This window comes from Poromitra crassiceps, assembly GCF_964638095.1.
Source record: "Poromitra crassiceps genome assembly, chromosome: 1".
Taxonomy (NCBI): Eukaryota; Metazoa; Chordata; class Actinopteri; order Beryciformes; family Melamphaidae; genus Poromitra; species Poromitra crassiceps.
The window spans coordinates 100,588,244-100,605,902 of NC_139623.1; the positions used below are offsets into that span (position 1 = coordinate 100,588,244).

At 41.8% G+C, this 17,659-nt stretch overlaps 1 protein-coding gene across 1 annotated transcript in view; it reads left to right on the plus strand.

The window, feature by feature from the left end:
* Positions 1-760: 760 nt before the first annotated feature.
* Positions 761-17,659, plus strand: part of dpys (dihydropyrimidinase) — a gene marked incomplete at both ends in the record, with an annotated part of 29,406 nt that continues 12,507 nt past the window's right edge. The window contains 7 exons of the mRNA XM_083642186.1: positions 761-1,012; positions 2,347-2,505; positions 3,112-3,291; positions 11,029-11,218; positions 11,497-11,653; positions 12,549-12,690; positions 13,246-13,388. Of these exons, the coding sequence (XP_083498312.1) occupies positions 761-1,012; positions 2,347-2,505; positions 3,112-3,291; positions 11,029-11,218; positions 11,497-11,653; positions 12,549-12,690; positions 13,246-13,388 (1,223 nt within the window). The remainder of the gene's footprint in view (positions 1,013-2,346; positions 2,506-3,111; positions 3,292-11,028; positions 11,219-11,496; positions 11,654-12,548; positions 12,691-13,245; positions 13,389-17,659) is intronic.

Sequence of the window (17,659 nt, forward strand, 5' to 3'; positions counted from 1 at the left end):
GAAGAGGATATTAATGTGATGTGTGGTTCTTCATAGATCTACTAGCCTCTTCATTTTGCTGTCAGAGTGCACCAGATTAATGCATTTTACTTTACGATGTACAAAATGTCTTTGTCCAGGGGACCCGGCAGGGGGCAACTATTTTCATCCTGGTGGTGCTACCCCTGTTTTGAAAGCCTAGAATCCCCTGTGCTGATAGGCTATCAGTCTACTGCCTATTGGGGGGAGGGTGGGTAATAAAAATGGGGAGACCAGCTCCCTCACAGACCCCTGCTGGATTGGAAGACGGCGGTGTACCAGTGAAAACCACTGTATTTTACCTTCTTCCCATGTCTTGAATATAGGCTACTGTATCTGTATTCATTGCTTTGCCTGAGTTTTCCCTAAATGTGCTACAATATGCATACAATTTTACTTTAGCGTACAGGCTAACGTTACTTTAGCTAGGCTACTTACAGCATTGTCCAGCAGGTGGGCGGGCCGTGTCCAGTCATTCTGGGGTCCTGTAGTGAGCAGGTAAGTCCTGTAGTCTTGCTGCAACTTGTTGTCTCTGCTGTCACTGTAGCCAGGTGACCTTGTAGGTGAACTTTGTCTCTGTGCCAGTCAGATGCGTTTGGAAAGTTTCTGTGAGGACACACTGCGTAGAGAAACTTGCTGAAAGGGCCGTCTGCTGTCAAGGAATAGTTACTGTTCATTTTGCACAAACGTCTACTCTAAAGTAGCCTATATTTCATTTCAAACTACGTTCGGTGCGGTCCACATGGCGGAACCGAGCAGGATCCTGATAAAAGGTGGTAAAGTTGTGAATGAGGACTGCTCCGTGATCAGCGACGTCTACATTGAAGATGGGAAAATTATTGAAGTTGGATTAAATCTTCAGATCCCGGCGGGAGTACGAGTCATCGATGCCACCGATAAACTGGTGATACCGGGCGGCATTGACACGCACACCCACATGGAGCTGGCGTTCATGGGCACCAAGGCGGTGGATGACTTCCATATTGGGACTAAGGTGAAAATAATATGAGAGAAAGATGCTGTTTCCTGCTGGTGCGTCAAAACGGTCATCACAGACAGAACAGCACCGGAATTTAGGCGATTTCGCTACCAAAATAAAAGTGCTTGATTTGATTGCCAATATTTTGCTGCTATTCAATACATTTGTATTTGGTCATTCTATAATAATAATAATAAAAAGTAGGCTATTTAATGTGTCCCCCGGAAGGTTCTTCTTGTGGGGAAGTCTCAGCATAACAATATACCTAAAGTTTAGCTCCATTGAAACTAGTCAGCAGCAGCAGCAGCAGCATCATCATCATGTAAGATACATGTGGATCCAATCAAAAATATTGCATCAGTTCAGATTAAGGTTTTCATACGGTAGCCTAGACAACCATTATGATTGTATCTGTATGGTAAATATGTAACCTATGCATGATCTCGGAACAAACATACATTTTGATTTGAGTCTAGAATTAAATTATTTTAAATTTGTTAACCAATAAAGTCCAGAATTAAGCAAGCATCAATATTATGTCAGCTACTCAGCTTCTCTTTATACAGTCTAGGTTCTACCTTCTCTCTGTCTGTCTGTCTCTCTCCCTCTCTCTCCCATCTCCCCTTTTCCACCAGTTTTATTTTGCTGGTTTTGACCGGAAACATTATTTTTCATTCTGCCTGATCTGACGCAGGTAAAATAGTGGCAAGTCGGCTTTCAGGGTTTGGCAATTCAAGTTTAAGGAAAGAACTGTCATGTTCCCTTCAGAGTTAACCTTCAGACACTGTAAGCATTCAAAATTACCCCCCCCCCCCCCCCCCCCGGTCATTTTGTGTCACCCTGAGAAAATGCCACAACAAAGACTCAACTATTATCTACTATTATAACTTATTATCTTAGCTGTTTAATCAGTTAAGATGTGTGTCCCTCTGTCATTTAGCTAGCTGTGATCCCTCCTTATCATCTGAACTTTGACATGTCTTTGTATTTGGCCTACAAGCTCCAATATTTTATCATATTTTTTCCAACATTAAGTGATGCTAATGTAATGTAGCTTTTAGTCTTTCCTGTAAGCTTTTGCAGACAATACTGTATTAATCAGATTAACTATTTATCCTAAATAAATCAATTATCTCTAGAGTTATTTGATCATTATTTGCATCACTTTAACCCCTGGTGTTGTAGCTTTGACACAAGTTAATGTACAACTCCCGTGTGTGTGTGTGTGTGTGTGTGTGTGTGTGTGTGTGTGTGTGTGTGTGTGTGTGTGTGTGTGTGTGTGTGTGTGTGTGTGTGTGTGTGTGTGTGTGTGTGTGTGTGTGTGTGTGTGTGTGTGTGTGTGTCTCCAGGCTGCTCTGGCAGGAGGGACCACAATGATCATGGACTTTGTCATCCCCCAAAAGGGCACGTCTCTCCTGGAGGCGTACGACCGCTGGCGTAACACCGCCGACTCCAAAGTCTGCTGCGACTACTCACTGCATGTGGCCGTGACTTGGTGGAGCGAGAAGGTGAACAAGCAGATCATCAACACATGATAGCAGGATCTTGACAAAATGTTCAATTTAAGTATATTTGAAATTCATTGCAAATAAATCAGAAGGAAGGATTTACAGAACTTACACACATAATGTGAAAAACAACAGAACTGCAAGACAAGGATTTGCATCAGGCTGTACAGTGTAGCCACACATTTCCTCAGAGATTTTGGAAGACATGGTCAAGTGCTACAAGCTCTTTCTTCATGTGCTTGTACACTAGGGGTGTGCCATATCGTATCGTTATCAATATACAGTATCGTTACAATTCATATTCAATCGTCAAAAATTCCTATTGTGATAATGGCAATATTCTGACTTGTTGATTGAATGGTTTCACACTGTTACACTGCTAGCGGTATGACGTACCCACAGCAGCAACAAGCATAACACTATGACACTATTTTGTTGCAATTGTATGTTCTTGAAATTAATAATAAAATATCTTTCAGTATTTTGTCATAATTGTCAACAATATCGTTATCGCCGAAATTCCCTGAAATATTGTGATATTATTTTAGGGCCATATCGCCCACCCCTACACTTTGCGAGTAATTCTGCTGACCCTGCTATTTCCAGGTGAAGAAAGAGATGGAGACGTTGACCACAGAGAAAGGAGTCAACTCCTTCAAGATGTTCATGGCCTATAAGGACGTGTTCATGCTGCAGGACCACGAGCTGTACGCTGCCTTCTCCCAGTGTAAGGAGATCGGAGCTATAGCCCAGGTGCACGCTGAGAATGGAGACCTTATTGCAGAGGTTGGTGTGAGCAAACATACTAACCCATTCGCTCTGCAAAACCTTGACTTCAGCTGTCAGCTAGTGTGAAATATGGACTCTGGTAACTGGTAGCTGGCAATGAGTCAATCGTATGTAGAAGCTGACATTTTATCTCCAGTTCTATGCATGCACCGTGACTTCTGCTATTAGTGTAAGCCACTGACATATTGTTTCTGCATAAGCGCCTTTTCTTACAATGCAAACTTATTAGTGTCAAGGAGTGTAAATAATAGCCCGACAAGCACCACTTTTTCACAGTCAACTGTGTCAGTGTCGGTCTAGTAAGGAGGAGTTTGATCTCTCATTTTCCATTCCACTATGATGAATTGGTATAACTTGAAGCTGGTGTCCACTCCTCTCAGCATGAAGAGCGACAAACTGCTGTGATGCTCAAATCAGAACAAAATCAATCTCAATTTAACCCAACACTGACTGTACAGTGTACTGTCACACACACACGCACACACACACACACACTCTCTCTCTCTCTCTCTCCCTCTCTCTCACACACAAACACACACACACACACACACACACACACACACACACACACACACACACACACACACACACACACATCCCTGCTGTGTTACTGTTGCTACCTAGCTTTAACTACCTACTTCTCCCCTCTATAGCATGTTATTGTTGCTACCTAGCTTTAACTACCTACTTCTCCCCTCTATAGCATGTGTTACTGTTGCTACCTAGCTTTAACTACCTACTTCTCCCCTCTATAGCATGTGTTACTGTTGCTACCTAGCTTTAACTACCTACTTCTCCCCTCTATAGCATGTTACTGTTGCTACCTAGCTTTAACTACCTACTTCTCCCCTCTATAGCATGTTACTGTTGCTACCTAGCTTTAACTACCTACTTCTCCCCTCTATAGCATGTTACTGTTGCTACCTAGCTTTAACTACCTACTTCTCCCCTCTATAGCATGTTACTGTTGCTACCTAGCTTTAACTACCTACCGTAAATTCCGGACTATAAGCCGCGGCTTTTTTCCCGTTTTTTGGCCCCTGCGGCTTATATAACGGTGCGGCTTATCTATGGATTTTTTCAGAAAAAAAAAAAAAAATACAAATAAAATCTCTCTTTTTTAGCACTCTTTCTAACTATAAATCCACTTCTGTTTTAATTTCCTCTCTTGCCCTCTTTTCACCACACCGCGGACACTGTGTGCACTGTAAAAATAAACAACGGTGGTGTTGTGTTATGTTGTTTTGTTGAAATGTTACGGTAATACGGTAAATGGGAGCTTCCTCAAACAGCCATCTCTTTCCCGACAATCCCCTCTGTGCGTGACCACTTACATATGGTAATTACGGTAAGCAAACGGCCACTCGGGCAACAACTCCCTCCCCCGACTACCAGGAGAAAATCACAAACTTCGGCGAATTCACACAAAGGAAGATCAAGGAATATTCACAACAAGACGAGCAGTAGAAGCAACACTCTCACTTACCATGGGGAAGGTACGCAGAAATTCACACGACGCAGCTTTCAAGTTGAAAGCAGTCAATCTCGCATTAAAAGAGGGAAACAGAGCAGCCGCGCGTAACCTGGGCATCGATGAGTCAATGGTGAGGCGTTGGACGGTGCAGCAGGAGGAACGGTCTCAGTGCAAGAAGACCAAAAAGTCCTTCAGAGGTCATAAAAGCAGATGGCCCGAACTTGAAGATTCCCTTGAAGATTGGGTGTTGACCCAGAGAGCAGACGGCCGAGGCGTTTCCACGGTGCAGATCCGACTGAAGGCCAAAACAGTCGCCACCGAAATGAAAATTGAACATTTCATAGGTGGCCCATCTTGGTGCTTCCGATTCATGAGACGAAAGGGACTGTCCGTCCGGGCAAGAACTACTGAACAACTCCCTCCCGACTACCAGGAGAAAATCACAAACTTCGGCGAATTCACACAAAGGAAGATCACGGAATATTATAGGAGTGTGAAAACATCCACAATCACCAACGGGTTCCAAAACGCTGGACTGCTGCGGGATGAAGAGGATGACGCCGCCACAGCTGGCGCTGAGGGCCGTCAGAGGCTTCAGAGGCTGTTCGATGCCGACAGTGACGAAGAGGAGTTCGTTGGTTTTGAGTGACAATGAAGGAGAGAGGAGAGTGGTTGACGAAGCCACCCTGAACCTGTTCGTTTCCGACACTGAAGATGAGGACTTTGGTGGTTTCAGTACGCAGGAAGAAGAGGAAGACGAGGATTAGTGACTTGACTTCTCTGGTTACAGCCGTTTGCTGCACATATAGCCTATTGTTGTGTGATTTTGTCTGGGGATTAGTGACCTGACTTTTGTTTTGTTTTGTTGAAATGTTAATAAATGGGAGCTTCCCCAAACAGCCATCTCTTTCCCGACATTCCTCTCTGTGCACGAACCCTTTCATATGGTAATTAAACATCAAAACACCCGCGGCTTATAGACCGGTGCGGCTTATATAAGAAAAAAATAGTCAATTTTGGTCCCGCGGCTTATATACCGGTGCGCCTTATAGTCCGGAATTTACGGTACTTCTCCCCTCTATAGTATGTTACTGTTGCTACCTAGCTTTAAAGGAACACTCCGCCCATTTTCAACCAGCTTTGTATCATTAGAACATCAGTAGTATATCAGAAAACTGTAAAGGGTTTTGAAGTCTGTCATTTAATTTGACAGTTATTGAGTGTTAAAGTGTGGACCAGTGACATCACTGGTCCACACTAACTCAAATTAATAACTCATTAACTCAAATCAACTCTCAATAACTGTCAAACTAGATGAATGATGAATAGTTTGACAGTTATTGAGAGTTGATTTGAGTTAATGAGTTATTAATTTGAGTTAGTGTGGACCAGTGATGTCACTGGTCCACACTTTAACACTCAATAACTGTCAAATTAAATGACAGACTTCAAAACCCTTTACAGTTTTCTGATATACTACTGATGTTCTAATGATACAAAGCTGGTTGAAAATGGGCGGAGTGTTCCTTTAACTACCTACTTCTCCCCTGTATAGTATGTTACTGTTGCTACCTGGCTTTAACTACCTACTTCTCCCCTCTATAGCATGTTACTGTTGCTACCTAGCTTTAACTACCTACTTCTCCCCTCTATAGCATGTTACTATTGCTACCTAGCTTTAACTACCTACTTCTCCCCTCTATAGTATGTTACTGTTGCTACCTAGCTTTAACTACCTACTTCTCCCCTCTATAGCATGTGTTACTGTTGCTACCTAGCTTTAACTACATACTTTCTCCCCTCTATAGCATGTTACTGTTGCTACCTAGCTTTAACTACCTACTTCTCCCTTCTATAGCATGTTACTGTTGCTACCTAGCTTTAACTACCTACTTCTCCCCTCTATAGCATGTTATTGTTGCTACCTAGCTTTAACTACCTACTTCTCCCCTCTATAGCATGTTACTGTTGCTACCTAGCTTTAACTACCTACTTCTCCCCTCTATAGCATGTTACTGTTGCTACCTAGCTTTAACTACCTACTTCTCCCCTCTATAGTATGTTACTGTTGCTACCTAGCTTTAACTACCTACTTCTCCCCTCTATAGCATGTTACTGTTGCTAACTAGCTTTAACTACCTACTTCTTCCCTCTATAGCATGTTACTGTTGCTAACTAGCTTTAACTACATACTTATCCCCTCTATAGCATGTTACTGTTGCTAGCTGGCTTTAACTACCTACTTCTCCCCTCTATAGCATGTGTTACTGTTGCTACCTAGCTTTAACTACCTACTTCTCCCCTCTATAGCATGTTACTGTTGCTGTAACCTAGCTTTAACTACCTACTTCCCCCCTCTATAGCATGTTACTGTTGCTACCTAGCTTTAACTACCTACTTCTCCCCTCTATAGCATGTTACTGTTGCTGTAACCTAGCTTTAACTACCTACTTCTCCCCTCTATAGCATTACTGTTGCTACCTAGCTTTAACTACCTACTTCTCCCCTCTATAGCATGTTACTGTTGCTACCTAGCTTTAACTACCTACTTCTCCCCTCTATAGCATGTGTTACTGTTGCTACCTAGCTTTAACTACCTACCTCTCCCCTCTATATCATGTGTTACTGTTGCTACCTAGCTTTAACTACCTACTTCTCCCCTCTATAGCATGTTACTGTTGCTGTAACCTAGCTTTAACTACCTACTTCTCCCCTCTATAGCATGTTACTGTTGCTACCTAGCTTTAACTACCTACTTCTCCCCTCTATATCATGTGTTACTGTTGCTACCTAGCTTTAACTACCTACTTATCCCCTCTATATCATGTGTTACTGTTGCTACCTAGCTTTAACTACCTACTTCTGCCCTCTATAGCATGCTACTGTTGCTAACTAGTAGGGTAAGGGGAGTGAAGGCAAGGCATGTAGCTATATATTAGCTTTAACTACATAATTTGCAGCGGTGTAGCCTACCATATCTTTGAGTTAAACTGAATATAGTGATTTAAGGAGTCTCTTATAGACACACAGCCATTAGTCCTGTAACTTCTTGAATGCATGCACTGTTTAACAGAGGCAAATGCAGGCAGGAGTCACAGATTAGAGAAGACAGACCAGCAGAGTTCAGATGAATCAATGTGTACAAATTAATAAAGCAAAAATAAGTGTTTTCCTGGTTTGCTAGAAATATTGTTGATGCCATCAAAAGTGATGCACATCTGCTAACTGCATCCTTGTGATAAGGAGCAATGTCAGAGCCTTGTGGTTATCTGAAATGACCAACACCCTTCCAGGTTAGGTGATGTTCCTTACTCCCTGAAGTCAAGCAGTACAAGTTAAGTGACAATGTGCAAATACTACTGGCCCATTTTTGAGCAAACTAAATATGCCAGAGTCTTACATGTCACTGTTTATAACACTGGGTGTTTATCCTTTGCTGAATGGGCCACTTAAAAAAAGATGGGGGACATAAATTAAGAGTATAGACCCCTTATACGACTACGTCACACTGACATCACGCAGCGTCGATGCGCAAGACGGAGGCAGAAAGACAGACTCCGCGCAGCCCTGGCAAGTAGTTTTCCAGTGGCTGGAAAACTATTCGAGCTAGACATGTCTTCGTGTTGTACAGTGGGATGCCAGAATCGGAAAGCTATTGTAGCAGAGTATTCGGGTCCGCCTATTCACACTTGGTTAATAAAATAATAAACAATAGAGCCAGGCTGTAACGTTATAACAAGCTTCTCCCCACATATCCTGTTCTACGGCAACTCGAGGGAACATACACAGCCTCGCACACACGCAATAGAACACAACACAACACTGAACAGTCTGTTACACTATCAACAAAGCAAGGACTAAAGTTTTACCGAATCCCGTCAACTCATACTGCTTTTAATGCTAACTATTTTGGTTGCAAGCCGAAAGAGGAAATCGTTAAAACTGCCCGACTTTGCAGTGCTCGCTCATTTCATATCAGGTAAGCTGTAGCTGTAGGCTGCTAGTAACAGCCACATCGCTCGGTTAGTTAACAACCAAGTAACGTTAAATAATGTCATTATTGAGTTGAACTGATTGGAACAAGGACATCATTAAAAATGCCCGACTTTGTAGTGCTCATTTCATAATCAGGTAAGCTGCCTGCCTGCAGCCTGTAGCTGTAGGCTGCTCAGCCACATCGCTCGGTTAGTTAACGACCAAGTAACGTTACATAATGTCATTATTGAGTTGTGTGCATTATCAACATAACAATATATCTTTGCAAGTTACAGAATAATTATCTACGCTATCCCCAGTTATAAAGGAATGCACAATACGTATTGCTGGCCACTAGGCTTGGCCAATTGACAGCGCCAGTGCGTATGGGTCTGTAAGACATATCCCATTAACCAACGTTAATTTCGATGCATAACATTGCTTATCACTAGGCGATAAGCTGTTGTAGTAAGCCGAGAACTGCATTTTAAAACTAAAATCTAACTGTGTGTCGCAGATGAGCACAGAGCAGTCCTGACAGCGGGGCTTTTACACAGTTCTCTGTGTCTGTCAATGCTGGGCTCACGGCTTTTTGCCTACACGATGCGCGCGCAGCTCCAATGTTGACAGCTGTATAAGGGGTCTATACATGTACCCACTTCTCCAGGCCACTGCCCCACTGGTATCAGGTATCGTTGTTCTTATGGCCCAGTCAGGTCATTCATGATGTTGCAGGCTCCCTGTGTGTAAACACACCACAGCCCAGGATCAATGATGGTGAATGTTTAAACCTGATGGCAGCTGAGTCAAAGCAAGTCAAGCTGCTCATAGAAGGGGATGAGGGCATTTCCCTCTGGTTTCACATTTGGTTTGGAAAGTGTTCCCTTTCCACATTAAGCATTGAATTGTTTTCCTCTTGTAGAAGTCGAAGACTTTTTCCTCTCAAACTCATTAATGTAGGAGCACGTACAGTAGTCTGACCAAGTGAGCTTTGACCTACAGTACAGAGGGATGTTCATTCATTGAGAAGTTGGTGTTGGTAGTCGACTCACCAACCTGCTAAATGTGTTGTTGTACAATTAAGAGCATTTCAAGGAGGGGGAATCCATAATCAAGTTTTATGTGTTTTTTTTATGGAGCCAATTTCTTTGTTCTATTTTGCAACTTTTACTCATAATGAAAAATCAAGTAATTTCATTGTGTGGTCTTTATTGTTCTGTCCTGCTTGGAATTAAATCTTTACATCTCTTTTCAGGTTAACCTACTCTAACTGCAATAGAAGAATAGAGTATAACAGTAAAATTACCAGAAAATTAACATTTTCAATATTGATACATTTAAAAATATGTGCCCGCGTGCATGTTCCCTGTTGGTTCAGTGTTCACTGCCTATGAAAATGTGTCTACAATTTCAGACAAAGAATTTAGAATATTGTATTTTGATCAAATAAATGATCTGTTATACTGTAATCTGTTTGTTTTCCAATAAATGTACTTTCCTTTTTAATCTCTCTCATTTATGTTCTTTTTTAAGTCATGGCAACAATTCACCACTAGGGAGTAGCAAATGCTAAAAAAGCCAAATTCATGTGGCTCTCTTGTGGCAGGGAACATGAACTACTGAGAAGTCACTGAAGGGTCTACCAGCCTGGCTGTAGACATCTGTGAAAATGCTTTGTAGCGCTGCTCTGAGTCAATTGACATTCTCACTTATTCTTTGCATTCTTTGTTCTTTTTAGCTTTGACCAGCAGCTCTATAAGACACTCTGTTGGTCAGTTGGTCCACAAAAAGTTCACCACCCTTTGCAGGCACAGTTTTCACCCTAGGAGGCTGAAATTTGGCACGGAGGTCAAGTGTGTGTGTGTGTGTGTGTGTGTGTGTGTGTGTGTGTGTGTGTGTGTGTGTGTGTGTGTGTGTGTGTGTGTGTGTGTGTGTGTGTGTGTGTGTGTGTGTTTGTGTGTTCATGCCAATTGGCTAAAAGGGTGGCAGTGGGGGGGGGGTTTCGAAATGCAGCATGACAGGGTGGGCTGAAATTTGAAATGGAGGTCAAGTGTGTGTGTGTGTTTATGTATGTGTGTGAAGGCTAAAAGGGATAGGGACAGATTTTGAAATGCATATGCATATGTGGTCCCAGCTTGTTTCTTTCTGCCCCAATAAGGGGCAATAAGAGATGGGATTATGCTTATTACTTTTACAAAAATACTTCCTTCTCTGCTCAGACAGAAATGTTATTATTCTTTTCTTCTTTCTCCTATAACCCCCCCCCCCCCCCCCCCCCTCGGCAGGGGGCTAAGAAGATGCTGTCCCTGGGCATCACGGGGCCAGAGGGCCACGAGCTGTGCCGGCCAGAGGAGGTGGAGGCGGAGGCCACCCAGCGAGCCATCACCATCGCCCACGCCGTCAACTGCCCACTCTATGTGGTCCATGTCATGAGCAAGTCTGCCGCCAAGGTGGTGTCCAACGCACGCAGAGACGGTGAGTGGGCCGGCCGCTGCCACCTGCTGTTTGGATGGGGCGAGGATGTGGAATGATGGGGTTTGTGGTTACATGTGTATCTGATTTGGTGGATGTGTGTGGTAGGATTCAACATGTACATACATACTATGCTATATAGTATGGGTTTATGGGTACTGGTTTTGTGTGGATATTCATAGTGTGTAATGGATAATGACATGCATAAATATAGGCCTTACTTTTTTCCATTCTAAACAAACTTAATTCAGCTAAATATGTTTTTTTGCATCCCTCTACAGGGCGTGTGGTGTTCGGGGAGCCCATTGCAGCCGGGCTGGGCACTGACGGTACGCACTACTGGCACAAAGACTGGGCCCACGCTGCCCGCTTCGTCATGGGTCCTCCCCTCAGACCGGACCCCAGCACCCCTGGGTACCTCATGGACCTGCTGGCCAAGTACGTGGAGCTGATAAAGAGTTAAAGAGATTTAGACAGAATTTGTGATACTTTATTTCACTGTTTTCAACTGTCTTGAGGAGAGAGTTAATATGTTCATCCACAAGATTCTTGTATCTTTTAATTTTGTGCTAATTGCTGTGGTGTTTCAGCACTGCATTTCCCAGAGATCACCTGTTTCTCTTTTATTCCAAACACACTGCTGCTGTTGCTGCTGCTACAAACATAAAACGCATCACTTCCTGTATGCCAGAGGATTCATCCCAGGACTTTCAGACACCGAGTTTAGAACAGCAAATGCATATATATAGATATATAGATATTTTATAGTTTGAATCATTGTTATCAATTGGCAATGAAAAAAAGAAGGATTTATTTATATGAAAATGTTCATTTAGTTTGCCCTGCTGCTTCTGAAATGGAACAGTATGCAGGATTGCTTGTGGCAAAAGTTACAAAATAAATGTATATGTTTTTAAGCAGTGTGTTTTTGTGACAGTATTCACCTTATGTAGCCCCGCCCACTTGACCCAGTTGTGTTATGACTTCCTGTTCAAAACACCATCTGTTTTACCTGCTCACTAGTACTGTACTGTCACAGGAAGTGTAAACACAATAGGAAGTAACTGGCTGACCCCTGTGTTGGAACCATTGATAGTTGGAACATAAGGTGAATAGACTGGAAAGCGACAGGAATGAGAGCTGTGAGAAATGTTGACTTGGATTTAAACACATGGTTTGCTTATGTAAACTACAGTAAGTCTCGAGGATGACGTATCTTATGGCATTAATATTGTTTTTTTTTGTCTTGTTCATATTCATTCCAGCATCCACACCATCACTCAAACAGTTTGTGCATTTATATATTCACCATTCATTCAATCTGTTTTGCTAGTGATGATCTCAGTGTGACGGGGACGGACAACTGCACCTTCTCCGTGTGCCAGAAGGCTCTTGGCAAGGACGACTTTACAAAGATCCCCAACGGAGTGAACGGTGTGGAGGACAGGATGTCTGTCATCTGGGAGAAGGGGGTGGTACGTCCTCCTGATACATCTGTTTTACATTGTTGCATTGTTCAACGTAAAGAAGTGGAGAGAAGACTTATCACCTGCAGCACCTATTGTTTACAGTGTCACTTAGTTATTTCCAGTGATGTTATAAATAAAAAGGATCAATCATCAGGAGTCTGTCATCATCATGCGGCAAACAACCACTAATATAAACACAAACTGATCTAATTTAATAGTTTTCCTTTGTCATTCGTCATTCTTGAATTCGAAGTACAGGACATTTGCAATCTCTATTTTCTGGAAAGGCAATAAGTTGTCTATTAGTGAGTTTTCAAAGTGCAGGCATGGCGTTTTCTTCCCTATTGTGAGCTGGGTATTTCAGCCCAACAAACCCAAGGCCACCAGAAAGATTGACTGTGTGCAGTGGTGCTTACAAATCGCACCTTATGATATTTTGACAGAAAGGAGTTGCTTGCTGCACAGTTAAGCATTGACCTTTTGTCTGCTAATTCTCTACAATGCTGTCATTCACTGTGGCCCCATACTGAACTCATGTGTTTGTGCATTTCCTCTCCTCAGCATAGTGGCAAAATGGACGAAAATCGATTTGTAGCTGTCACCAGCAGCAACGCAGCAAAAATCTTCAACTTCTACCCACAGAAAGGCCGTATCGCCAAGGACTCTGATGCTGATGTGGTTATATGGGACCCCAAGCTGACAAGGTGAGAGCCCTCTTCTGGCCACTGCAGCACTGTGAGAGAAAGCCATCGGAATAGATCAATATAACAATATAATAATATACTGTGCTGTATATCAACGCTTACCTACATTTGCACATTAAAGCAGAACAGAATTTCCATAATGAATCACATTCACGAGAATTTGTGAAAATTAGCATTGAAGTGAGTAATCTCTCTTATCAGTGTGCGGTTATTTGCAGGAAGGATTTGAACTTCCTTACATAATAAGCTATGGCGTTTTGTGCGCAAAATCGCAGCGGGACAATGCTGACGGGGCACGGTGACGTTCCCCAGAATGACGAATGATTCACGTGGAGGTAAACCTGCTTTCATCGCACGGAAGAACGACCTGAAGAGGCTATTCTCAGTTCAGAACAGCTTGTGTATCAAATTGATTATGTCATTGTTTCTTTGTTTTCTTATTTCAATGAAATCCATAAAACCTATTTACACACACACACACACACACACACACACACACACACACACACACACACACACACACACACAGACACACACACACACACACACACACACACACACACACAAACAGACATACATTGTGTCCTGAGTACACACACACACACACACACACACACACACACACACACACACACACACACACACGCACACACACACACACACACACACACACACACACACACACACACTGTTTGCCTTCCAGCAGCTAGTGTACTGTAGCAAAGCCAGGCTTATATAATAATGATAATAATGATAATAATAATAATAATAATAAAGGTAATAACAATAATAATAATTCATTGGATTTATATAGCGCCTTTCTAGATACTCAAAGCGCTTCACATATCAAGGGAGGGAGGGGGAGGGAACTCAACTCATCCACCACCGATGTGCAGCACCCGCCTGGGTGATGTGTAGCACCCACCTGGGTGATGCACGGCAGCCAGTTTGTGCCAGAACGCTCACCACACATCAGCTCTCATGGTGGAGAGTTGAGGACTGAATGTGCCAATTACTGTAAGTAATGAGGGATGATTAGGTGGCCATGATTGAAGGAAGGCCTGTTTGGGAATTTTGCCAGGACACTGGGGTTACACCCTACTCTTGCGAAGAGTGGCGATCGGATCAAGATTCAAGATTCAATAGTTTATGTCCATATCAAAGAATTGATTGGAATTTGTCTTGGAGTGTGCTCATAACAGACAAACAGAAACATCCACAATGACAACAACCACGCATTCACAGGGCAATATGACTGCACATATATGAAATATATATATAAAAAGAAACAGTAAAAACAACAGTAAAGTGCAGACAGTGTGTCATACAGTAAACATTCATGACAGAGCAAAAAAAGAGAACTCTGCAGAAGGACAAAGTGCATTAAAAGGTGTCGGTGCATTAAAACAAAGACCCTGCTAGGGGTCATAGTTAGATTGGGGTCGTGAGCTGAACAGCTGAGGAGGAGTTAAGGGCTGCTTCAGGGTACGTGCTGTTACGCAGACGAGTGGTTCTGCTCTTGATACTGCGCAACCTTTTCCTTGAAGGAAGGGGGGGCAAAAAGAGCATGAGCTGGGTGGGAGGGGTCCTTAATTATCTTCAGCCCCAGCTTTAATGACCACAGAGAGTCAGGACCTCGGTTTAACGTCTCAACCGAAGCACGGTGCTCACTCATAGGACAGAGTCCCTGTCTCTGCCCTGGGGCATTGGGGAGATTATTCATCAGACCATTCGGACCAGAGGGGAAGAGCACCTCCTACTGCTCCTCCAACACCACTTCCAGCACCAGTCTCCCATCCAAGGAGTATCCAAGGCCAGACCTGCTTAGCTTCCCAAGGAAAGCCAGTAATGTAATGCAGGAGCCACTGGTGCTGCTGACCATATAATAAGCCATAGTGGCACTCTCTTTACTGTAGAATCTGGGCTAAGCCCTGCAGGCAACTCACTAACGGCTGCTGTGAACTAGGGGAGGGAATATTACACCCCAGTGTCATTTGCTGTAAATTAAATCACTGCTAACACTGGAGAAGCCTGTGCTGAGACCTTCTGAATTATGACTGCAGCTGTGGAATAGTTATTGTATCCCCCTCAAAATCACGGCTAATTCAACCCGGTAAAGTTCTTGGCAGTGTAGGACTCTGTTGTTTGTGTGGATTATATCTGCTCTGTGTGTGCATGTCTGCTGTTATAATGTCTTTCAAGCTCATTGTTGTAGCCGTGAATTCATCTGTGAAATAGCGTAATTAATTGCCTTTAGAGTAACTGTCGCTTCATAACATCCGGAGGCCGCGGGCTACGAACAGTTACGTAACCAGAAAGCCAACCAGAATAACGAGGACACTTTTGTAACACGTCAGCAATCTGTAATGATGATGCATTTTTTTGGAGTGTACCTGCCTTATCAACTTCTACTTCAGTTAGTGATTTCCTACATTTCCCATAATGCTTTTCAAAAACCCCTCAGAGACCTTGTGTACTGTACATGATTTGACCAGTTATCCACAAGAATAAGAAACACCGCCAAGCAGCAAAATGGGCCCAGAAATGCAAAATACACCAGACATTTCTTTGGATGAAACTTGAAAGTGGTGTCTGTCTGTCATGGGTCTCTTCATTGAAACTGACTCATATTCAGCAGCCCACTGCAGCCCCAGGCAGCCCACTGCAGCCCCAGGCAGGCACACAGCATTGTTAGAGTAGTCTATCAGGACACTGGCTGAGCTGCAGTATTATGTTGCCATGGTCATGCCTTCTGATAGATGCCACAATAATACAATAAGCAACACTGTATTATTGTTACAGCAACACTGTAACAATAATACAATAAGCAACACTGTATTATTGTTACAGCAACACTGTAACAATAATACAATAAGCAACACTGTATTATTGTTACAGCAACACTGTAAAAATAATACAATAGGCAACACTGTATTATTGTTACAGCAACACTGTAACAATAATACAATAAGCAACAATGTATTATTGTTACAGCAACACTGTAACAATAATACAATAAGCAACACTGTATTATTGTTACAGCAACACTGTAACAATAATACAATAAGCAACACTGTATTATTGTTACAGCAACACTGTAAAAATAATACAATAAGCAACACTGTATTATTGTTACAGCAACACTGTAAAAATAATACAATAAGCAACACTGTATTATTGTTACAGCAACACTGTAACAATAATACAATAAGCAACACTGTATTATTGTTACAGCAACACTGTAAAAATAATACAATAGGCAACACTATTATTGTTACAGCAACACTGTAACAATAATACAATAAGCAACACTGTATTATTGTTACAGCAACACTGTAAAAATAATACAATAAGCAACACTGTATTATTGTTACAGCAACACTGTAACAATAATACAATAAGCAACACTGTATTATTGTTACAGCAACACTGTAACAATAATACAATAAGCAACACTGTATTATTGTTACAGCAACACTGTAACAATAATACAATAAGCAACACTGTATTATTGTTACAGCAACACTGTAAAAATAATACAATAGGCAACACTGTATTATTGTTACAGCAACACTGTAACAATAATACAATAAGCAACACTGTATTATTGTTACAGCAACACTGTAAAAATAATACAATAGGCAACACTGTATTATTGTTACAGCAACACTGTAACAATAATACAATAAGCAACACTGTATTATTGTTACAGCAACACTGTAAAAATAATACAATAAGCAACACTGTATTATTGTTACAGCAACACTGTAACAATAATACAATAAGCAACACTGTATTATTGTTACAGCAACACTGTAAAAATAATACAATAGGCAACACTATTATTGTTACAGCAACACTGTAACAATAATACAATAAGCAACACTGTATTATTGTTACAGCAACACTGTAAAAATAATACAATAAGCAACACTGTATTATTGTTACAGCAACACTGTAACAATAATACAATAAGCAACACTGTATTATTGTTACAGCAACACTGTAACAATAATACAATAAGCAACACTGTATTATTGTTACAGCAACACTGTAACAATAATACAATAAGCAACACTGTATTATTGTTACAGCAACACTGTAAAAATAATACAATAGGCAACACTGTATTATTGTTACAGCAACACTGTAACAATAATACAATAAGCAACACTGTATTATTGTTACAGCAACACTGTAACAATAATACAATAAGCAACACTGTATTATTGTTACAGCAACACTGTAACAATAATACAATAAGCAACACT